General features: G+C 46.0%; 1 protein-coding gene across 2 annotated transcripts in view; it reads right to left on the bottom strand.

Annotated features, from left to right (window-relative positions):
- The window catches only part of kcnab1b (potassium voltage-gated channel subfamily A regulatory beta subunit 1b), a 43,637-nt gene extending 19,144 nt beyond the window's left edge, over positions 1 to 24,493 (bottom strand). Inside the window, exons 1-3 of one of the 2 annotated variants that reach the window (XM_057335072.1) lie at positions 23,935 to 24,492; positions 23,502 to 23,822; positions 9,623 to 9,666 (exon numbers count right to left, since the gene is read on the bottom strand). In XM_057335072.1, the coding sequence (XP_057191055.1) occupies positions 9,623 to 9,666; positions 23,502 to 23,719 (262 nt within the window). In that variant the 5' untranslated portion in view covers positions 23,720 to 23,822; positions 23,935 to 24,492. Of the gene's footprint in view, positions 1 to 9,622; positions 9,667 to 23,501 lie in introns of both variants that reach the window. The other variant, XM_057335073.1, reaches the window with a different exon arrangement.
- Positions 24,494 to 25,501: the final 1,008 nt, after the last annotated feature.

Below are 25,501 nucleotides of genomic sequence, written 5' to 3'. Positions count from 1 at the left end.
TTTCACAAGTGTAGATTAGATAATGCAAAGAAATAAACAGCAAGCAGCTTTAGTCGCCAGTTGTAATCATATTATGGCTTTCAGCAAATCCGTAACCAAATTAATATTCATGAGCAAAGCTAATAAGTTTTCTTTTTTGTTCCCCTGAATGTTTGTTACTCACCTGTAAGAAATATAGGGTTGTTTAGTATGTAAATCTTTAGATTATAAAGTCTACACTCATTGAAGGTCACAAACTATTTTAGTATGTGTACTAGCCGTCCAAACTCTTGTTCTATGCATTCTTGGATGGAGCCATTAATGAGGTTGATTCTTAGTAAAATGATCCTGTTTTTTTCCGAGGTTATTCTTGGCCTGACTCATGATTTCGGCAGTCTGAAAAACACCCATGATTCATTGCTGTCAGGCCAGGACTCTGCAGTCACCGAGGTAACATGCACTGCCTCGCATCCCTGTCAGAAAGACCTAGCGTCACCCAAAATCTCAGCGACGGTGGGTTGAGCATCACTCCAGCAGGCCCCTGGCATCCTGGCTTTCAATATTGTTGGTGCCAGACTTAGGCTGGCATCCTATATAATACGCAGACTGTGTGTTCAGTGTTTATGAACTTTCTCTGGGCTGACCTCCCGTCAGCTGTTCCCATGGCGATCAGCGCCCAAAGGTTGTGGGATGAATGAGTAAATAGTGTGGGCGTCTGCAAGTGTTACGTTCCCTTGGTGACACCTGCACGGCATTAAGGGGCATTTGGCACTTTTCTTGTGTTTCGTACGTGATGAGTGTGATGCTCCTCATACTGCCAAATAACCATGTGTGTACAGCTACTGCGAGCAACAGCGTACAACAAAGTCTTTGGCAGCTTATCAACTGAGAGAAACAAGAGAATATTAAGATCTTGAATTTTTAGTAGCCAAAAGTATGCACAAATTTCTTAGTTAATGGGTTTGGCCCTTCACTAAGTTAAAGGGATCGTTTACCCAAAAAGTAAAATTCTTTCATCGTTTACTAACCCTAATGTCATGCCAAACTTGTGTGACTTTCTTTCTTCTACAGAACACAAAAGAAGATATCATACCCTATTGACTTCCATTGTATTGACTAGGAATAGTTCACCTTCAAAATGAAAATTCTGTCATCATTTACTCTTCTGCATCATTTTACTTATTCTGCAAAACACAAAAGAAGATATTTTCGAAAAATGCTGGTAATCCAAAACGTTGTGTTGAGAGATAGACTGGGGATTGATCTTGAAAACCTATAATTTCCGAGAGGAATTTAAAATGCCAATGGGCTTGGCAAATGGCACATGCATGCCAGTTTCCGCCCCGTGCATACGGGTATAAAAGGGAGGTGGCGGTGGCCATTCACTCATCTTTTTGGGCTGAGGAACCTGAGAGACATCTCCCGGTCGCTGCAGCGGGTCGGCAAAGCGTTGTGGCATGAAGACACAACGTCTCGTTCCCTCCATCAGGGAACTGAGGTTACAGTCATAACCGAGACGTTCCCCTTCAGTCGGTCTCTCGACGTTGTGTTGAGAGACAGACTGGGGACCTATCTTAACACGTCACGGCACTGAGCCGTATCACGACCTCAAGCAGAGCGACACTGTGACTAGCGAGTCACAAGTGAGCGCTACCATGAGACATAATCTTCCAGTGGGATCAATACTTAGTAGCCTACTGAGAGGCTCGTACCGACGGCAACATGGATGGTGGCGTTCGTCTCTATTAGCGAGGCACCGTGAGGGGTGGGAAGTAGAGAGGCTAGAATAGCAAGCTATACTCGCCCGGGGAGGGGGAGAAGGCACTTTCGTAGGCGTACACCCAACCCAGTTGCCGGCCTCACACGCCGGTGGCGTGTAAGACACGGGCTGACACTGGTTCCACGTGGAGGTTGTAAAACCTCGCGAAGGTACTGGGCGTAGCCAAACCCGCAGCACTACATATGTCTGCCAGAGAGGCACCCTGCGCCAGTACCCACGAGGAGGCCCTACCCCGGGTGGAGTGGGCTCTCACTGCGAGCGGGCACGGGCGATCTTGGGACCGGTATGCCAAAGTAGTGGCATCCACGATCCAGTGTGCCAATCTCTGTTTGGAGACAGCCCTCCCCTGGTGCTGTCCCCCAAAACAGACAAAGAGCTGCTCAGAGCTTCTACGGCTCTGTGTGCGGTCCAAGTAGAGGCGCAGTGCGCGTACTGGACACAACACGTTGGAGGTTGGGTCTTCCTCCCCAGAGGGAAGCACCTGCAGGTTCACCACCTGGTCCTGGAAGGGAGTGGTGGGAACCTTGGGCACGTAACCAGGCCGGGGTCTCAGGACAACATGAGAACTACCGGGCCCGAATTCTAGGCACTCATGGGACATGGAGAATGCCTGGAGGTCCCCCACCCTCTTGATGGAAGCGAGCGCCCTCAAGAGAGCCATCTTCATTGTCAGATGAGGAAGACTGGCGTCTCTGAGGGGCTCGAAAGGGGCCGTACAAAGGCCCTGTAGGACCACATTAAGGTCCCAAGACGGTACGGAGCACGGTCGAGGACCCTTCTCGCGCCCCTGAGGAACCTGGTGACCAGGTCATGTTGGCTGAGGGACTTACCCTCCACGAGATTGTGATGAACGGCAATAGCGGCTACATGCACTTTCAGCGTGGATGGGGAGAGGTTGCTCTCGAGTCTCTCCTGTAGGAAGGCCAACACTGACCCGATTGGGCAACTATTAAACAATTAAAGACTCGCCTGATTCTTGTACACTCTTTAAAACCTTCTCTGCTCTTGTTTGCCCGCCTGCCCCCTCACCTCCATCCGACTTAACAGCTGATGATTTTGCGTCTTTCTTGTAAAGAAAATGACCACCATCAGCAGTCAGTTCCCCGTGCCGCCGCCTCTTGTTCATGCCCAAACCCCGTCACATGCTCGTTCCCCTCTTTCTCTCTCCTATCTCAAGATGATGTCTCCAAGGTCATGTCTTCTAACCACCCAACTACCTGCCCGCTAGATCCTATCCCCACTCATCTCCTCCAGGCCATCTCTCCATTGGTTGTTCCCACTCTGACCCACATTATCAACTCGTCTCTCACCACTGGTACATTTTCCACAGTCTTCAAAGAGGCCCGTATTACCCCGCTACTGAAGAAACCCACTCTTAATCTTGCACTGTTAGAGAACTACAGACCAGTATCACTCCTCCCCTTCATTGCTAAAACTCTTGAACGGGTGGTATGTAACCAGCTCTCATCCTTTCTCACCCAGAACAACCTCCTGGACAGCAACCAGTCTGGTTTCAAGAGCGGTCATTCCACTGAGACTGCGCTGCTCTCAGTCATTGAAGCCCTGAGACTGGCAAGAGCCGCCTCTAACTCATCTACTGGATCTGTCTTCTGCCTTTGACACTGTTAACCACCACATACTCCTGTCGACCCTCAAGACTATGGGTGTCTCTGGATACAATGGTTCAGATGTTACCTCACATGTAGGTAATTTAGAATGTCCTGGAGAGGAGAGGTCTCTGAGTCCCAACATCTCGACACAGGGGTGGCTCAGTGCTTGGTCCGTTGCTATTTTCTGTATACATGACATCCCTAGGCTCTGTCATTCGGAAACATGGCTTTTCCTATCACTGCTATGCGGATGATACACAACTCCACCTATCAATTCAGCCTGACGATCCGACTGTTTCTGCACGCATTTCAGCATGCCTAGCCGACATCTCGCTCTGGATGAACGACCATCACCTGCAGCTGAACCTTGCTAAAACAGAACTGCTTGTAATCCCGGCCGACACAAAGAGTCATCACAACTTCTCCATTCAACTGGGCTCATCAACCATTACATCTTCCAGAACGGCCAGAAACCTGGGAGTGGTGATCGATGATCAGCTTAACTTCACTGATCATGTTGCCAGCACCACCCGGTTCTGTAGATTCATCCTCTACAATATTAGGAAAATTAGACCTTTCCTATCCGAGCATGCTATGCAAGTCCTAGTCCAGGCTCTTGTTCTGTCCTGACTGGACTACTGCAATGCGCTACTGACTGGACTTCCAGCTTGCACAACCAAACCTCTAATTCAAGACTCTGCTCCTGGCCTACAAGACCACCACTGATTTGTCACCCCCTTACCTTCACTCGCTAATGCAGACTTATATACCCACCAGATCCCTACGCTGTGCAAATGAACGACGTCTTGTGGTGCCATCCCAAAAAGGTAAAAAATCTCTCACGTACCTTCTCGGGATCAGTTCCACATTTATGGAATGATCTGCCCGCTGCTACAAGTTCAGCAGATTCTGTAGCCATCTTTAAGAACCGTCTGAAAACACATCTCTTTCGTCAACACATGACTGATCAGTTCTGAATTCTATCTTTTTTCTACTCTTTCAAAAAAAATAAAAAAACCTTAGCTCTGTATACTGTGATAGGCTATATGAGACCAATTTTCTTTTATTGCACTTATGCTTTTTGTTGTCCTTATGTTGTTCCAGTTGCTTCCATTGTTTCCCTCATCTGTAAGTCGCTTTGGATAAAAGCGTCTGCTAAATGACTAAATGCAAATGTAAATGTAACTCCGTGGGTTCTCCCCGTGGGAAGAACACCAGGACGAGAAGAGATGCCGTGCCGGGGGCTCTAGCCTGCAGGACGGTCTCGCGGACCGCCGGCGGCAAGCCACTCAAGATCTCGGCCAGGGGGGAACTGCCGTCAGAGCCACCAGGTCTGAGAAGGTCTGGTTGGGCCAGTAGTGCGCAACTAACAGTACTCGGTGTCCCTCTTCCCTGTCCTTGCAAGGAGGCTCACTGGGGGGAAGGCGTACTTCCGCTTGTCCCGCGGCCAGCTGTATGCTAAGGCATCTGTGCCGAGGGGTCCCTCGGTCAGGGAGTACCAAAGCGGGCAATGGGTGGAGTCCGGGGAGGCAAACAGGTCCACCAGTGCATGGCCGAACCGCTCCCATATGAGCCGGACTGCGCAGGGATGGAGTCACCATTCTCCGTGGGGTGTCCCCCGATGAGAGAACACATCGGCTGTCTGGTTCAGGTTGCCCGGGATGAAGGTGGCTCGCAGAAACTTGTGTTGTGACATCTGCCATGAGCGTATGCCGCATTGGTGATTGATGTACGCCACGGCAGTCATGCTGTCCGACCAGACTAGCATGTGTTTGTCCTGCACGAGGGGTTGGAACCTCCTCAGTGCCAAAAGGACAGCCAACAACTCTAGGCAGTTGATGTGCCACCGCAGCCAGGGACCCGTCCACTGCCCCAATACTGCATGCCCGTTGCACACAGCACTCCACCCCTGCAGGGAGGCATCTTTCGTAACCACGGGTTCGATCGCACCTTTCACCAGAAGGGCGGCAACCTCGGCCCGAAGCACGGGAGCATTCTCCCCTCGAACCGGGGTGTGGAGAATGCCCTGAAACCTGGGCCGGCACCTGGCGAACTGGATCGCATAACCGAGACGGATCATCCTCTCTAGCGTGATGGGCTGGTGCGCTCGTGCCAAGCGCACAAGTACTGTGACAGCGGAACCAGAGGGACGATCTGCTTCACCGTGCCGTGGGGGGTGGTTCGGTGTCTGACAGAGCGGTCACCTCGCACAGGGCAGAACCCCAGGGAGGTTGACGGCTCTGCTGACCTACCTGCCTGGTGTTACCGCTGGCCAACTTCAAGTGGAGATTGCAGAAGGCAGTGAGAAGTTGTGTTGCCCGGCGCACCGTCATATCGAGAGTGCTGTGGGGAAGCCCGGAGAGAGAGAATCTCTTGAGAGAGAGTGGGCCCGCTGTTACTCTCAATCCCCCTGGCTCATCCTGTCAGGGCTGCTCTGTCTCCTAGGCGAGTTCCCAACCGGGTAGAAGCCCTCTCCTGTGGGGCTCTGCATCTCTGGCGGGCCGTCGCTTGGAGGGCCCCAGTACCAGAGGGGCCACCACGGGGGGGGCGGGGTTGCTGGGGGGCAGGCTGTGCTCGGGACCTCGATGACCGATAGGTGGCCGGGTGACGGCAGAGCAGTCTGCTTCTCCATGGTGTTCACCACACAGCCCCGCTTGCGAGATGGGCGCATCTAGAAGGCAAGCCTTCTGAGCATCACTACGCAAGGTTGAGCCACAGATGTCTCCCTTGGACCACTATCGTGGACGTCGTCCGACCCAGAGCACCCGCCATGACCTTTGTCGCACGAGGCGCGAGGCCGGTGGCGGTGCGCAGCCGGGTCGGTCTTCCCATCAACCAGATCTTAACGCTTTGACTTATGACCCGGTGGGTCACCATAGCATTATGAACCTGATGGACCGCCACAGCATGGAGGCAGTTTACCCCACAGCATCATAAGTCTTCGACACGAGTGTCAAAGAGCTTACATGCCCTGGAAGGGAGCCTTGGTGGACCCCTCCAAGTGGCAGCATCTGCGGTGCACCGCGATTGCACATTCCAACTGGCTGATGTCGACATATCCCTTAGATGCCCCACCGTCCAGGGAAGTAACAGCTCCTGAGCCCATCAGACGGGAACGCGCCGCGAATGGCATATTCCACGTCTTTGTGAGCTCCTCATGCACCTCCAGGTCGCGGCCGCAAGGGCAAACACGGCCGTCATCTCTGCGTCGCCTCATCTTGGGCTTGACCGCCCGTGGGCGGGAGCTCCAAGGGGTCTCCGCATTCGATGCCAGGAGGAAGCTGTCCGACAGTATGAAAGAAAATTTGTCCCCATCCCGTTGTCGAGTCTGCCTGCTATGGGACGGTACACCGCCGCCCATCGGGGATGAGCCAGGTGAGCGTGCCGGGGCACAGATGGTCCACGAGCTGAAACTGGCAGAGTGACATCCATGGGAATCCCCAATCACCTCTGCCGCTCGTCGAAGCGGTTGACCTTGCCGAAGCGGCAAGAATGTATCCCGGAGAATGTAGCCAACCATGACCGCAACACCTTCCTGCCACTGCATGCTGGAACCCCAACATGCAATACAGGTGTCATGCCCGTCGGACTCGGCCAAGAGTCATACCCAAGAAAACAGCTGCGAGACATGCCCAAAGACAGCGCAGACTGTGAGAGGAAATTTGCTCTTTTAGAAATATCTGCGGCTCGCTGCCGAGACGCCCAAGGGAAGTCCGCTACCGAGAGGGAGAAATCCGCTGCTTCGCGTCGTAGATCCAGCAGTCTGGAAGGAGAATTCTCGGAAAGAAGAATTGCTTGACATGTACCGTCATGCAGGTTCCGAAGAACAAAAAATGAGTGAATGGCCGCCGCCACCTCCCTTTTATACCTGTATGCACGGGTGGGGACTGGCGTGCGTGTGCCATTCGCCAAGCTCATTGGCGTTTTAAATTCCTCTCGGAGATGATAGGTTCTCAAGATCAAACCTCAGTCTGTCTCTCAACACAACGTCGAGAGACCGACTGAACGGGAACCGTTGGTCCCCATTGACTTCTATTGTATGGACACAAAACCAATGCAAGTCAATGGGGACCAACAGATTTCTGTTACCAACATTTTTCAAAAGACCTTCTTTTGCGTTCCACAGAAGAAAGAGTCATTTTTTCATGAACTATCCCTTTAAGGACATTTTAGACTTTTGGTCTGATTTACATTTAAAATTTATGCATCTACGAGATGCTTTCATCCAAAGCAACATGCAAAAAGTGTTCCTTGGGAGCCAAACCCATGAGGTTTGTCGTGCTAACGCAATGCTCTACCAATTGAGCTACATGTTTTACATTTATATATTTACAGTACATGTATGCATATGCAAGCCCATACGATGATTATTGCAGGTTTTCACTACAAGTCATCCTCATATTTTCAGGAAGGTACATGTCTGGTAGATGTCTGACCGAGGCAAAGACCTCTGATGTGCACCGAATTACCGAGTTGAAGCTCATAATGTGTGTTTTAGATACAGGACTCCTACAGACAAAGAAAAAAATCTAATCTAATTGTGAAGATAAGCCCGGGGCTTTTTGACATGGAGGAATAGCAGATTTTGTGCCACTGTGCTCTTACTAAGGGCCTTCACATAAGACAACAGTAATTCAGTCCATTGTAGTTCAATCTGGAGCAGACCAGTTTAGTATCCAAACACCTGTTGATGATAGCATTATAAAGATTTAAATGGACAATATGAAAATTCTGCACCATTTACTTACCCTCAAGTTGAAAAAAAATTTCTTTGTTCTGATGAACACAGAAAATGATATTTGGAAGAATGTCAGTAACCAAACAGTTCCTGGCCAGCATTGACTACCATAGGAAAAATTGCTTTATACATTTCTTTGTTCTGTTGAACACAAAAGAAGATATTTTGAAGAAAGCAAACAGTTCTGGGGCACTTTTGACTACTATTGTCATTTTTCCTACTATGGGAGTCAATGGTGGCCAAGAACTGTTTGGTTACAAGCATTCTTCCAAATATCTTTCTCTGTGTTCATCAGAACAAAGAAACCAGATTTGACTAGGGGGTAGGGATGTAACGATTCACTCAGCTCACGATGCGATTCACGATTCTGATCTCACGATGCGATTTATTCACGATTTACTCACGATTTATTTTTAAAAAATGAGTTGAAACAAATTAGAAATGAACAACTTCCCTTGCATTATTTCTTAAATGCTTTATGTTTCTTTGCATAATAAAATAATGTTTTATTTCAAATAACAAAAGTAAACTGCGATTTTATAACAAATTAATAATAGAAAAAGTCTCTTTAATATAAACAAACTAATACTGTCTGTGCTTTTCTTGGATTTTTTTGCATTTAAGAAATATCAGCATCCACGTTTAGGTTTGCAGTGAAAATAGCGGCCCCTGCTGTTCAAAGAATGTATTGCGATTCAGTTCAAGCCTCAACCGAATTGAATCGTCACTCATTATAACCGATTTTCAACCGGCTCACGGTGAATCGTTACATCCCTACTAGGGGGTGAGTAAATGATTACAGAATTTTCATTTTTGCGTGAACTGTCCCTTTAAGAAATCAATGCAGAACACCAGACAGGTGATGACACTGTTGTTGTTTTCTTGCAAGTCTTGCACTGGTTTATATTGATAAATGACTAATTGGAATGAACTCAACCAAACTGGTTCTCATGCATTTGAACATTTGATGGGCTGCTTTTATTCAAAGTGACTCTCTGTGTATTTAAGCATTTGCTTGGTATGTGTGTTCCCTCGGATTCGATCTCATAACCTTTACGCTGCTAATGCTTTGCTCCACCAGTTGAGCTACAGGAAAACTCATGCATAGCTGTCCGCATGCTTTTTCTTCTCAAACAAAAGTCATCAAGAGACTTAAGCCGTCATTATGTTTGTGTTTATGATCCTTGTTAATGAAATGAGCTAATCACAAAACTGGAAGAGAACAGTGAATAAATTTAGCGTCAACCTATCATTCCCCTGCTGTGTGTGAAGCGTGTGAGGCAATTAGAGCGCTTGTGTATTAATTCATCATAAATTAAATATGAATGGGGATGTGTGATCATGCAACTCATGCACTGTTTCATGCACTAAACAGATCCACAATTTTTGTGATCTGGTGAAGGTTTTTAATAAATGACATAAAAGTTCAAATCGTGAATTGAGGAAAAATCTAAATGCAAGCTAATGTGCTCAAATAATTGTAATAATTGAGTTGCTTATTAGAAAAATGCTTACCGAGTCCAAGGCATGACACTCGCAATCCCGACTTCCCAAGATTCCTATAAAGAGGGAAAAATATGTTATCACAGGTACAAAATGACAATAAATGACACACAGATAGCCCTCGACTTTTGTTAGGCCATTGTTTTGATCAAAATGCAATTCATGTTTTTTTTGAGAGTAGAGAAAGTGCAGAAAAGAATTAAGGGGTTAACAAGACGTGTTAGATTCAAACTTGCGTTGCCTGTACAAGCAACCCAGCCTAATGTGTCAAACATGTGCAATAAACACTATGGCATAAAAAAAGTTCAAGTTAAAAAGTATAATAATAATAAAAAATAATAATAATTTTAATATAACATTTATATAAATATGTGTGAAAGGACAGTAATGTTTGCATATACTCGGTATGTTTACATATCCGGGTGAAGATAGATTTATAATGTACCGTTTAATAAAAAACTGAATTCACATTTAAATGTACTCTTTGTTTAACTGCCTTTGTTTAAGATGATTTGCTATTATTTGCCTTTCTAAACCTCCCACACTATGACTATGGGCCATGGTATATAAGAATGATGGTTTTCCTCTTCTAACCCTGAGGAAAATTTCAGTGATTTAAGTTTTCTCTCAGTATGGACAGCGACTGATATTTGATCAGCTGTGACCGATCCACAAAAGCCATTCTGGCTCCTCAAGCATTTGGGTGATTTAATATAGCTATTACCAGGCAACACCAACTCTTTAACTGCTTAAAAATAGTAAATCTAAATACACACACGCATTGTCTGACTGGTATTTATGCCCCAAAGTCTTGTATCAAAACTTTTATAGCTTTAGCGTCCCATTAAGATCATATTATTGGCTACAATATAAAATACATTAGCGCAAAGTCTATTTATCAAGGTTCAGATGTGCTATTAACAGCAGCTCTGGCTTGAATGTATGAATGAATGTAGCTTGAATACAGCTGCAATCCATTTCCACTCCATTCTCATTCTTCCATAATGGAAACTTCTGTAGTGATATGTGGCTTCCTCTTAATGCTCAATTGACTCAGGGACAACATCTCATTCACTTGAAATTGTTTACCTCAGCTCCACATTAGCAGAACACCACAAATAAAATAATATGGCAACACAATAAAAAACACATGATTGCTGCAAGTCAGGGGCATCAAGTCTTGCTCCTGGAGGTCTTGCAGAGTTAAATTTCAACCTTATTGAAACACTGGATTTAGAGATAAACACATGGACAACAGACCTCCAGGACTATGGCTGAACATTCCTGCTCTAGGTTTGCCATGGATTTACATTGTCCGGTCTGTTAAATTTTTTTGTTGACAATGAGGAAGCATCGATGAATTGTGTTCGTTTTATCCAACACAATCTCTGGGAAATTCGTAACTATTTAATGAGGTGGCTAATTTGTACGATCTCATTCGTATGTTTTAGAACGACCTGCTTTTGCGCCAAAGCGTGGGGTTAGCGGAGGGGTTAATAAAATATGAGATATGAATTCCTGTCACGATTGGTAAGGGGAAGAACCCAAATGCAGGCAGGCAGTGAAGGGGTTAACAAATGACTTTAATAGACAAACACAAAACAAAAACCCACGAGGGGGTATGAATCAAGAACTAAACTAAGGAACAAACAGAAAACAAAAGACTTCCCACGAGGGGGCAAAATGAAAACAAGAACAGTAAAACTAAACTAAATGACATGACCAAACGTCTTAAATAATACAATGAACAAAACTCACAAAACACGAACAGGACAAGGAACAGGACCACGGGTAGCAACACCAGCAAGACCACGCGAGACCACAGTACACCGTACGCACACAGTACACAACGCAATACAAGAGCACAAGACAAAGAAACAAGAGGGTATATATAGGGAAGACAAACGAAGGATAATTACATGGGGCAGGTGTGGGACATTAAACACTCAGGGAAAGATAACGAGGAAACGAGATGGCGGGAACAGAGACGAGACACTGGAAAAACACATGAGAGGTAAAAACCTAAACATCTCATGGCCTTCCCACATAAAACCCAAGGACTCTGCCCCGATCCCACCACACGACTAGAATTTCATAAACAAGACGGTGGGACCGTGACAGAGCCCCCCCCTTAATGAACACCTCCAGGTGTTCACCAAGGGGTGACTAACAAGACCTGACAGACTGGACCAAAGACAAACAGTACATGTATGCGGCTGGAAGGCCGGCTGGACAGGGCTTGACGCCGGCTGGAAGGCCGGCTGGACAGGGCTTGACGCCGGCTGGAAGGCCGGCTGGACAGGGCTTGACGCCGGCTGGAGGCCGGCTGGACAGGGCTTGACGCCGGCTGGAGCCGGCTGGAGGCCGGCTGGCGCCGGCTGGACACCGGCTGGACGCCGGCTGGATCACGGACTGGACCGGACTGGACGCCGGCTGGATCACCGGACTGGACGCCGGCTGGATCACCGGACTGGACACATGACTGGACACAAGGACTGGACACAAGACTGGACACAAGACTGGACAGCCGGCTGCACCGGACTGGATGCCGGCTGGCACCGGCCGGGTGGTGCCCCTCCTCGGCTTCTTCTTCCTTGACCGGCCCACAGGACATGTGGCCGGTTGCTGAGAAGCGATGGGGAGCCCGGTTAGCTCCGTACCGGAAGAGTCGGACGGGGAGTCCCACGACTCCCTTCGTCTGCGCCGGCCACGGATGCTGATGGGCGGAGGAAGAGCTGCCGGGGAAGAGGCGGACGGTGCGGCCATGCCGATGACCCCGATCTCCATGACGCGACCCTCCGGGATCACGGGTAGGGGAGATGGATTGGGTTGGGCTGAGACCCTGGGCTCCGGCCGATTCATGGCATACCGAATCATGTCCGTGAAGCCCAGCGGTCTCAGCATCCTCATCTCCTCCCGAGACAGCGGCTCATTCAGTCCGCCGTTGAACAGGGCCATCTGCTCAGTCTCGTCATGGACCATCTCCCCTGCGGTCTCGAAGAATCGATCTGCGAACTCCAGGACATCGGAGTAGCCCTGTCGCAGACCGCAGAGGAGATGGGCCTGCCTGGATCGCCTAGCCTCCATCTTGCCTGCTGGGTTCAATGATGGCTCTTGTATTCTGTCACGATTGGTAAGGGGAAGAACCCAAATGCAGGCAGGCAGTGAAGGGGTTAACAAATGACTTTATTAGACAACACAAAACAAAAACCCACGAGGGGGTATGAATCAAGAACTAAACTAAGGAACAAACAGAAAACAAAAGACTTCCCACGAGGGGGCAAAATGAAAACAAGAACAGTAAAACTAAACTAAATGACATGACCAAACGTCTTAAATAATACAATGAACAAAACTCACAAAACACGAACAGGACAAGGAACAGGACCACGGGTAGCAACACCAGCAAGACCACGCGAGACCACAGTACACCGTACGCACACAGTACACAACGCAATACAAGAGCACACAGTACACAACGCAATACAAGAGCACACAGTACACAACGCAATACAAGAGCACAAGACAAAGAAACAAGAGGGTATATATAGGGAAGACAAACGAAGGATAATTACATGGGGCAGGTGTGGGACATTAAACACTCAGGGAAAGATAACGAGGAAACGAGATGGCGGGAACAGAGACGAGACACTGGAAAAACACATGAGAGGAAAAAACATAAACATCTCATGGCCTTCCCACATAAAACCCAAGGACTCTGCCCCGATCCCACCACACGACTAGAATTTCATAAACAAGACGGTGGGACCGTGACAAATTCCTGTGAGATCAGGTTGGTTTTATCACACATGGCAGAACAGAAATAAGTACACCTTTATTGTGTTTTAAGTAGGCTATACTAAAGAAAGATTCAAGTATTCAAATATTTTTAAGCATACTTTATGTAGTAAGTATACTCAAATCAATGGACAAGTTTTATACTTGCAAGTGTGTCATTTCATTATTACCTGCACATTTAAGTTTATAAAAGTATTCTTTTAAGTATACTCTCAGTAAACTCTTAATAGTTTTTATGCTGCAAGTATACTTGTTTTAATACAAATAATACAATTTAAATGTGATATGTATTATTTTCTATTTTTCATGCTATTTTAGTCGTATTCAAGTGCATTTCCTGAAAGGAGATCAGCCTCCGTTTCAGACAAATATACTGTAGGCCAAATGCTTAGAATATTCTGTAAGTATAAGTTAAGTATAATTAAGTGGCATTTTAAATACATTTCTTAGAAGTACATTAAAAGTAGACTGAACGTATGCTGTCTTTATGCTAAAAGCACACGTTTTTGAAAGGGTGCATTTTAATCTAAGTGCAAAGAAAATCCTTAATGCAGAATAATATCATTCCTGAGCTCTAAAAATTGAGTCAATTTACTAAAGAGAGAGAGAGAGAGAGAGAGAGAGAGAGAGAGAGAGAGAGAGAGAATAAAAGAACGCATTTATTAACTGCTACACAAGATTAGATTTTAAATTCAAGTTAGTCCGAAAGCTTCCTGAATCTATTACCTGTTGAAATATTTTCTGACTCATAAATGGTTTTCTAGGTCCCATCTTTATAGACTTGTGGTGCATGACACACGCACACACACAAAAATCACTAATTTTCCTTAGAAAATATGAAATTTGTTATCAGAAACAGCTAAATACACCAGAGCGCCAGAACATGATCCTGATTTCTCAATACAAACCCGCCCCCCACAGTGTCTGGTTTTGGATACTAATAAGTCATATGCACATGGATTCTCTGCATTTTGTGGTACCTATTTAAGGAAAAAGCAGACATATACTTTAAAAAATCTGCGCAGTTGTAAAGCTGTGCATCATTGACTTTGTGACTTTGTGCATCATTGACGTAAGTGAGTTAGTATGTAATGTATGTGATTTGGAGGGAAACCAAGAGCATTGATTTTGGCCTCCGGACACACACCACCCCTTGATATTCAGAGCATACGACGAGAATGCTAAATGTGCATGCGCAATTTGCATCCACTTCCAAACTGATCTGTCTCGCTTCTGCATATAATCCCATTAAACTCTCTGTGTAGAACTGAAGAACAACACTAAATGAACAGCTACACTCGTTCAGGAAGAAATTATCTACTTTATCACTGCAGGTAAGGTCAGGCTCCTCACATTATTGCCCCTCCGCATTAGACGAATCTGTTGTCATGAGAAATGACGCCTTCATCTTTCATACTGATAGAGTTGTTGTAAGTGATGGATGTCACTGAAGATCCTCTACTCTGTTTCTGCCTGAGCTGTTGTTAGTTTGTGACATTACCACAGCACATTCTCAGCTGCAGACATGTATAATTTAAAACTCCCCGTGTACTGTGTGAGGGGGGTGTGGGGATTTTTTTCCGGGGAACATATAGTCACGCTGTTGGGTGTCAACAGATCCTTCCTTATCATAGAGAGCTGAGTCAGAAAGCTGGAGAACTTTCAGAGGCTGCTCACAAATCCCAGCGGATGCCAATGAAAACTGTTTGTTTTATATCATTTTACTGATATTGTTGTGAGGGAGGTGTATGAGATACAGATGTGTGATGACAGAAAAGTAGGTGTTATTTGTTTATACATGTGTGTGCCTGTGGATATACAGTAGGAGCATTTTTCTCTGGCCCAACATCTCCGGGACTCCTGCCGCAAATGGTTGCTGGCTGAGAAAAGCGACGTCGACACCATCATCGATCGTGTGGTACTGGAGCAATTTGTCACTCGGCTACCCAGGAAGACGAGTGGGTCCAGTGCCACCATCTGACATCGCTGGACTCGGCCATCCAACTCGCTGAGGACCAGATGGTGGTGTGCCCCAGGGTTGGCGAACCCCTCCCAGCTGTCTCTCTCTCCTCCCCTGAGGATTTTTCTCTTCTCTCTCTCCCCTTTGCTCGACCTGTCCCTTTCCCTAGGTCCCGTCCTCCCGGTCCTCCTTGAGTCCCGGTCAGGGGACGAGCAGGGAATGCGACGGACTATGCGGCGGGATCGAGAGCTCCGCCCAGGGGGCGGGGCCGACCACGCTGGGAAACAACACCAACGCAGCTTCGGCGCTCTCTCCACATCCCACACTTGCTCCACTTCCTGCCACTAAGGCGGCGGGGAGGTCTGGGCCGGTCTGCTGGCGTTGCAGGGACCCGGACCATATTGTGGATAGGTGCCCGGTGATGGAGGTGGGCACATTAATCCGGGTCCCGGATGCCCCGCAGGCTGCCCCCGGTCAGGCTGGCCTGTACCAAATACCTGTGAGTATAAAGGGGGTACATACCACTCTTTGGTGGACTGAGGTTGTTACCAAACCTCAATCCATCAAAGCCTGGTTCAGCCCGGGGCATTGGAGACAAGCCGCCTGGTTCAGGTGAGGTGTGTGCACGGGGATGTGAAGTATCCTTTAATGACCGCCGTTATACAATTCAGGGGACAAAAGCATAAAGTAGAGGTGGCGGTTAATCCTCACGACATCCGCTAATTCTGGGGACCAATTGGCCTGCTTTTACGGAATTATTGGGATATTTATGTGCAGATGTCTCTTGGGGAAAGAAGGAGCAGGAGGAGGGGGCGCTCATGCAGGCGGGAGAAGCTGAACCGGGACCACTGGGTTCTGAACCAAGGGAACAGAGCGAAATCAAGAGGCTGATCCTCTCGGACAGCGATGACTTTCCCCTGGAACAGTCCCGGGATGCATCACTGAAACATGCATTCGGACAGGTCGAGTACGTTGGCGGTCAACCTCTCCAACCTGCCAGGCCACTTCCTTTTCAAGCAAAGGAGGATACAACCCAGTTGTTAGTGCCACAAAGCCGTCGGGAAATGCTGTTCCAGGCAGCTCATTGTAATCCCATGGCGGGACATTTAGGGCAAACGACAAAACTAAATCGTATAATGACCTGATTCTTTTGGCCGGGCATTCACAAGAATGTAAGATGGAAAACCCACCGGCCTCCCCAAAAGCACCATTGCTCCCTCTTCCATTAGTGCAGGTGCCCATAGAACAAATTGGTATGGCCCTCATCGAGCCATTAGAATGATCAGCGAGAGGACATCGGTTTGCATTAGTCCTGGTGGACTATGCAACCTGCTATCCTGAAGCAGTGCCAAATTACGATATCTCACTCTGGCTCCAGGGGGGATCATCCTTTGCTGTCCAAGCTTGCTGACGTGACCAGGTTGCAGGCAGATTTTGCCGACGCGTTCTCGCCCCTACCCGGTCGAACGAACCTCATGCAGCACCATATCGGGACGGAGCCAGGCGTAGTACGTAGCAGGCCATATCATTTACCTGAACACAAGAAAAAAGTAGTTCAGATGGAATTAGAGGCGATGCTCGAAATGGGGGTAATAGAGGAATCCACCAGTGACTGGGCGAGCCTGATAGTTTTGGTTCCCAAAACGGATGGCTCAGTCCAGTTTTGAGTGGATTATCGCAAGGTGAACGCGGGGTCAAAATTCGATGCCTATCCAATGCCGCGAGGTCGACGAATTGCTTGATCGGCTAGGCACGGCTCGCTTTTACTCAACATTGGATTTAACGAAAGGATATTGGCAGATCCCCTTATCGCCGGTATCTAAAGAAAAAACAGCCTTCACAACGCCGTTCGGATTACACCAATTCATAACACTTCCGTTCGGCTTGTTCGGGGCGCCGGCCACCTTGTCCTCTGGCTCCATATGGCATATGCAGCATTTGAGGGTGGTCCTGGGAGTGCTGAGGGCGGAAGTGCGTGGTTGGGCGTGTGGAGGTCAGGTATCTGGGTTTCCACTTGGGTCACGGACAGGTGCGTTCCCAAATTAATAAGACTGCAGCCGTTGCGACGTGTCCGAGACCCAAGACCAAAAAAGAGGTGAGACAGTTCCTGGGGCTGGCAGGATAGTTTGTGCCTAATTATGCGGACCTCACCAGCCCGCTGGCTGTTGTCACTAAAAACGAAGCGCCAGATCCAGAGCAGTGTCAGCAGGTGTTTACCCAGGTGAAGGCTGCTCTGTGTGGCGGGCCGCTCTTACACTCTCCTCACTTTTCTCTCCCTTTCTTGTAGCAGACTGATGCTTCGGACAGAGGGCTGGGTGCCGTCCTGTCCCAGGAGGTGGGGGGTGAGGTGCGGCCGGTGCTGTACATTAGTCGCAAGCTCTCTAAGAGAGAGACTAAGTACAGCACCATAGAGAAGGAGTGTTTGGCCATCAGGTGGGACATCCTCACCCTTAGATACTACCTCCTGGGCCGGGAATTCACCCTCTGTTCGGACCACGCCCCTCTGCAGTGGCTTCACCGCATGAAGGATACCAACGCCCGGATCACCCGTTGGTATCTAGCCTTACAGCCTTTTCAGTTCCAGGTGGTCCACAGGCCGGGTGCACAGATGGCTGCGGCCGACTTTCTCTCCAAAAATGGGGGGGGGCTGCAGAACGGATGGCTCCCTGGCCTGAGTCGGGCGGTGGGGTATGTGGCGAGGGGGGGGCGTGTTTCAGCGAGGTCTGCAGCAGGAGAGAGAGTTGGGAGACGAGTGGTGAGTAAGTAGGTCAATTGCAAATGATAAACACCTGCGTCTCATTCCAGTAAGGGCGTGGAGAGACCGCATTTAAGGACCAGAGTGGGATTGAGAGAGAGACGGACTGATAACTGGCCTTTGTTGGACTGTTGAGGAAACGATCTCGGAGAAGCAACTATCGAAGGACTGTGCGGAATACTTCCGATTTAAAGGGGTGTTAAGTGAACACCTGTATCTGTTGAGTTTTTGTATCAATGTTTTGATTGTAATAAAGCCAGTAGCAGTCCAGCCAACCTCGTCCTCTTCATTCCTGAATATTGAACTCGTTACATACAGGTTTTAATTTACATAAAGCTGAGTAAATGGTGACAGAATTTTCCTTTTGGGGTGAACTATCCCTTTAATTCAATGATTGACAAGTATGAGTTTTCACAATCCCCATCACAAAAAATAACCTTTTCTACAATATATATAAAGACAACATGTTTTTGTCCTATGCGCAGATCACAAACCATTACAATCAGTTGAGAAATTTAAATGTCACTGTGCTTTTTATCCACAGAAAACAGCCCCCCCATCACTTGTTTTTAATCTTGTCCTGCTCAATTCTGCAGAACCCTTGACACACAATTCAGCTGCCAATGTGGTGTCTATGTATGTCAATGATGTGATGTTATTTCTAGAAATACATACAAAACCAAATTTTCTGCGAACAAACCTGGGAAAAGTAAAAGATGAGTGCTTTTAAAGGTGTCTGTGAAGTCTCCTTATTTCATGCGGTTCACAAGATACTAAATGGAAACTGCTCACACACAACAACACACAAACTGACCATGAAGAAAAATGCTTACAAGGCAAAGAAAGTAACCTATACACAGATTGATTTCCAATAGGTCAATGTCCAAGAAAGCCACCCACAAATCCAAGGACAAATGTGCGCACGCACACACAAACAGCACGACAAACTGAGATGTATTGTCTTAAAGGTGTGATGAACTGGACTTGTTTATTGTTTTATACTGTTGTATGAGGTCTACTTATGACATTCACGTGGTTTTTACATTTAAAAACATCAAAATCAATAAGTAATAGGCTATTTTCTACCCGGGTTTTGAGGCCGGCTTGACAAACGATCGGTTTGAATGGGCGTTCCGCCATGAAGACTTGGAAGTAAAGGCCCACTGCTATGATTGGATATCAGTTCGCGTAGTAAACTTAATTGGAGCCTTCTGTGAATTTGGTTAGAGACGTAATGTTAGGTTACATATTAGCACCATTCGTACGAGATTAGTATTATCTGGGGACCTCGTGTGATTTATAAATTACCTCCCCACATCAGTATTTCATGTGACGCATTCGCACGGGATGATTTTACTCAAATTTACGGACTTATTTCTCGGATGTGATGGCAAGGCTTTGCGTATAGTTTGTATAGCCTATAGTTGTTTGGTGTTTAATGATATATGACCATACATGTCAGCATTTGAGACCCGTGATCGCGAACCGGACAAAAGATCACCGCGATCGCGGGTCTCAAATGTTACGAGAGTTTCCATGATAAATAAACAAACGGGAGACTCCCGGTAATTTATGGATATGACCCAGCACCCGAAATAATACCAAAACACTTCAAACAGACTCCATTATTCGCAAATGGTGGATAAAACCTTGAAAAATGATATGAGCCCGCCAAATAACAGAGATCCCGATTTGCACGGGCTTAAGATCACAGACAACCTCTGCAATTAATACAAATGACTAGACGTCCCGAGGTAATACTAATCTCGTGCAAATAGTGCTCAGGGCATATCAAGCGATCTCTAACAAAGCAATAGTGACGCATAGTACAAGATTGTTTTACTCACATAAGATTGCTGCGCCATTCCTATTGGATCCAATATTGACGGCACAGCACTGCTTTTTAATTTTAGTCTCTCCACAAATCCACCGTCGACCTGTGCGTTGTTCACGAAGGAATCCTCAGAGAAATGAAACGAACAAATGCTCCATGTTTTTCCCACATGAGCTGGAACGTCTTTAAAAATAAACTTTAACCCCGCATTCCTAATATCGGAATCCGAAGGAAGGTTATGCAGCGACTGTATTCTTCCACAACCAGGGATGGCACAATATTTAGCTATCTTTAACTGCATGTTTGTTTGTTGCTTGCTCGCTCTATCTGGTTCCGCGCCACTTGTGTTACTTCAGAATTGTCATGCGCGAACCAGTGGGCGGGACTAGAGAAGTAGTCGTTGATATTCTTTCTGTGGAGGCGGTGTTCAACCTATCAATGTCGTCATAGATAAGTGCATTCCAGAACCTGGCGTTTGCTGGGCCTGGTGTCAATAACAGATGTAATCTCAGTAACAAGGGCGTTCTGACACTTACAGAATGTTCGCGTGAATACGATTCACTCTTATATAACAAAAGCTTGGGTTAAAATTGTGGTTTTAATTCATGGCACCTTTAATTAAAGTCAATGTTAAATTCAAAGTGACTACTTTCTAATAGTGCATGAGTCATCAGTGCACCTTATTAAAAAGATGTTTGTCTTTGCAGTCTTTCCACAGATTCTATTAACATCCTCTGCTTGTAAATGACTTTCATTTTTCATCTACGTCACCAAGCCCTCTTATTTGTTAACAATTGGTCAGCTATTGGTCATCTAAGTAAATATTCCCAGCCCACATTCACATCATTGGTGGAGGCAATGTTATGACGTCTGGTCCTGTTAGCTCAAACCAACATATTAAAAATTTGTTTAGTGCTACCAGTGACTTACTGTAGAAATTATACACTTCACCTTCAATGTACAGACACTACACAGCACACACATACTCAACACACTTTTGCTAATCCACGAGACACACCAAGATATGTAATTTCACAAATCTGTTAACATCAAAGGTTTCTAAACTGAACCATAAGCTTCTTCATCATCTATAAAGTCTGGAAGGAGAGAGACAGAAAGAGAGCAAGAATTTAAACATTTCTGCTCCATCCTCAAATATAATAAGATGGTTCCACTAAGCAGAAACAGGGTCCAAAATCCATAACGCAATGAAATTCTGCTTGTGTCCGAAAAGTTTCAAGGACAGTAAATTGTATTTATGACCGGCGCATTTTCTCAATTTGCCTGCTAATTTGCCAGGAAATGGAACATTTATTTTTTCATGTCATGGATTTGTTCAATTATATTTAGTTTGTCTATTCTGCTTGAACCTACAGGCACACACTATGGCATGCTGGACTTAGAGGTGATTTTTAAGTAAAAAATGTCTACCATAATCCTAAACCATTCCATTCATAAGGACACGGATATCCATCTATTCCCCAATAATCCATTAACCACATATTCAAGCCCTCCCACACACACTCAGTGGTTCATAAGGACATAAATATAAAAGAATCCCTGAGCAAAATGTAATGTTTACAAAATGACTTGAGGAGCTTCCACTGTCAGAGCAATTATTATTTATAAAAATTACATCACCGTGAGTGACAGATGATTAAAGCGCAGCGACAGATATTTGTTCTCCAGGACATCCGACATATCCAGACATACAGAGCGCCACCATTACTCATGGTTAACTTTGCCCTGTGAAACTATAAGAAAGCATGTTTGGCCCTGCAAGCAGTGCGTTTGCCTTCCGAGGACTCGTTGGAAAGACACTTTTGTCATGTGACTTGATTTTGACCTTAACAAGTTGAGGAAATTAATTCAGTACGCTGTCTCCTCTGCTTTTGCCTTTAGATGTTGCTGTTGGTTATTATGATGGAGGTCATATCATAATATGCACCAATTATAATCTCAGGAAATGTTTCTTGTTCCAAAAATTTACCACCTCTCTTTCTCTGCTATTTCTTAAGACAGGGTTTCCTGGGGTTCGTGAGTTGGTATACTTTATGTCTACCAGTATATAAGTTGTTTCCGTTACTTTGAAAAAAGTTAAATTACAAAGAAATGTTACAGGTTTAATAATATCAATAGTTATGTAAATAGTAACTTTAAAAGAGATAAAAGAATAAATACAAAGTTAAACATATACATGTACTATTGAATTATTGAAATATTTATTTAAAATCTCAGGGGTTACTTCAAGTAAATAATTTAGGTCAGGGGGGTTCAGCTGACAAAAAGTTAGAAACTTTATTCAAATGCATCATTGCAGTCTCACAGGAATTCATGACACAGTCACGAAATTTAATCTATTGATTCACAAGTTCGCCTCACAGATAATTTGAGTGGGATGGATAGTAGGAGTATTGGCGTGCTGTCCCGGGGCGAGGGCTCCGAGCTCAGTGATTCTCCCCGGACTCGGAGCACCTGCCCCTTGACCGAGAGGGCCCCGGGCCCGGTGTGACTGAACCCGGAGCAGAATGGTTTGGAATACAAACCTTAATCTTGAATCTTAATAATACATGATCGATTTGGACTGGAGAGACAGTTCTGTTACTGAACTGAGTTATTGAACTTTAAAAGATCCATATATTACAGCTCCTCTAATAATGTTATGAATCCACTAAAAGTCTTGAAAGTACAATAAATGTGGAAAGTAAGTGTGTAAAGCTGGTCCTCAGCTGTTGGGTGTTCAGGTTTACAATACTGCCCAATCATGACACTGTCCGGCAGCTAATGTGTCAATTAGAGTAACATGCAGGCAAACAGCCAGTTGTCTGTCGTTATGGAAACTAGCAGATATGTTTTAACTGTTGCATGTGGTATACTTGTGTCTCAGATGCGATTAATTATTTCCAGCACAAAAACCATTAGCTCACACCTCCCCCACACATTCTCACACACGCACACACAAAATGTTCTCTGCTACAATCATCTTAATTCACTACTTCACACGCAAATTTTTGTATCGATTGTTGTATCATTGTGTCGTGAAAAAGTGTCCATTCCTCTCCTGTCACAGCCATTACAATTTACTTTTTACTTAACCAATCACTTCTTCATCCACTCCACCAAATGCACCAATCACTTCATCATTTACTCCATAAATCAACTACTTGATCAATTTTCTGAGTTACAAGACCAGGTTGCAGATAAGAATATGTCATGACGCTTGACCAACAACCGACAAGTTGACAAGTGAGATGAAATCATTTTTTTCTATACTTTGAATCATTTTTGATACGGTGCTTTCATGAGCCCGTTCATGAAATAGTGCAATAGTTTCAATGTTCTTGAATGAAGAATCTGTTGTAACTAAAAAATGCTCCTTCCAAATTCAGTGAAAAAAATCTGAAATTGTTGTGAGAAAATTTAAATGCAACTGCTGTGTTGTCAGTGGTTTCATTGAGATGTGCTGACTGGTGATTTTGGGAACATCATCACTCATCACATTTTCCAGTCATCAAGTTTCCTTGTGATTAGACGTTTTTCATACCTGTACTTCATGCCCGTGAGTTTTCCGGTGGACTCTTTCAGGGAAATCTGTGCGTGTCTGTGCGTAAGGGAGCCCAGACTGCGGGCGATCAGCGCCACCGTCCGGAACCGTGTCCGTGCCGCACTGGCCGTGTTCGGACTCGACGTGTTCTGCTTGTTCGGCTCGCTGGAGCGCGGGGCCTTAAGCCCGTGATCCGTGCATGCAAATGACACCTGCATGCTTGCAGCTGTGCAATAACCGGGTTGCAGCACAGAGAATGATTGTCCTGGAAGTTCTAAGGAAGAGAGTGCCGATGTCAAATGCCGAGGAGTTTTGAGTCACCTTCAAAAGAGATGCAGAGGAAGAGTTCACAAACCAAACTCTCTCACAACAGTTGGCTGATCCTCACACCAAATGATAATATTGTGCTCTTGGCTCTGCTCTTTTATCTTACTTCTCTCCTGTCACTCTTTCTCCTCTGCTGACCCTCTGCCGTGTTCCTCCTCAGGCTGTGAGAGGTGATGGTGGGGTTTTCTTCAACCTCCGCTCCACTGCTATGAGACTATGGAAGCAGTCAGCGTGCACTGCAGCTAACAGACTCCGGCAAAACACTCGGCAGGTGGTAAACAGGATAATCGATAGATCCTTGAAAGTTTAGGACAGAGCAGGGTCCCCTTTTTAATAGCCCGTCCACTCCGCAAGACAGTGAGCTGTGGGGCGAGATGACTGCAAAAACACGCTGCGTCCCGCATCTAAATGTCCTCTCACCAAAAACAGGCGAATGCGGTTTGGCCGGCACTAAAAACAGTCAGTCTGATGAAGATAGAGAGAGAGGGAGAGAGAGAGAGAGAGAGCTGCATGATCACTGTGCCTGCAAGTGAAGGAGAAGCAAATAGAGATAGGAGAGTGTGTGAAAGAGTGTAGCATGTGAGAAAAATGCTCAATCAAACACGATAAGGAGGGAGGAGAGAGAGAGACAGAGGGGAAAATAGAGAGTGAGAGAGGGAGTGGGAGAGGGACAGAGAGAGAGAGACTGCAATGAGACTGAAATAACTGCAGTCTCTCACCAGTGGCTCAGTGCAGCTCTACACAGCGAGAGTGAAGACAATCCATCTGGATGTGCGTGTGTGTGCGTGTACATCTCAAACACAGATGTCATTCACATTTCGCATTGTGTCACAGTCTCTCCCTACAACTAAAGTCTTGTGACACAGTTAAATCATTGATACAATGTTTTAATATTTTTAAGCATATAAAACCCATAAAAGACGTCACAACATACACCCTTGATACGCAGTCCCAGCTTAACCACACACAAAGCAAGAAATGAGGCTTCTGTCAGGTCACACAATGACGCAGGATTTGTTGCCTGAGCCCTGTCCCGCAATGCCTTTGGCACACACGCGTGCCTCTGCCTTCCTTGAAACTTCTTCTCGCTATAGTGTGATTAAGATTGAACAGAAAAGGCCGATCAGCGAATGAGCTCAGAACTGGACATCTGTACAAACATCCCGAAGACCACCAAGCAGTCCAGTTAATAAGACCCAACATAAATCTGCTTAATTTCTCTCTGAGCAAGAAGAACATGCATGTATAACCTCTCGTCTTGACTACTGCAATTCACTTTATATAGGTATTTGTCAATCCTATATAAACCGCTTGCAAACAGTCCAAAATGCAGTGGCCTGATTGCTTTCTAGCACACGCAAGTATGAGCACATTACCCATGTCTTGCTCTCTCTGCGTTGGTTACCTGTATGTTTTAGAGTTGAGTTTAAGATTTTACTGTTTGTTTTTAAGGCTTTAAATGGGTTGGCACCTTTTTATCTATCTGAACTTGTGGCTGTAAAGTATGGAGTGAATCTGCGGACTAAATTAAAAAGGAATTGCAAACTGCATTTGCAAATGCGTTTTCTATTTGTTCGTGTCAAAATTGTGACATAATTCAAACGCAAATGCAAACCGTTTTCATTTGCATTTACGCGAACGTACAATGTCTGCCAAATTTCAAAAGGAAAAGC

Source organism: Triplophysa rosa, linkage group LG5 (genome assembly GCF_024868665.1).
Source record: "Triplophysa rosa linkage group LG5, Trosa_1v2, whole genome shotgun sequence".
In the NCBI taxonomy this organism is placed as follows: Eukaryota; Metazoa; Chordata; class Actinopteri; order Cypriniformes; family Nemacheilidae; genus Triplophysa; species Triplophysa rosa.
Note: the sequence above shows the minus strand (reverse complement) of the source record. Positions and strands in the feature narration are given on the sequence as shown.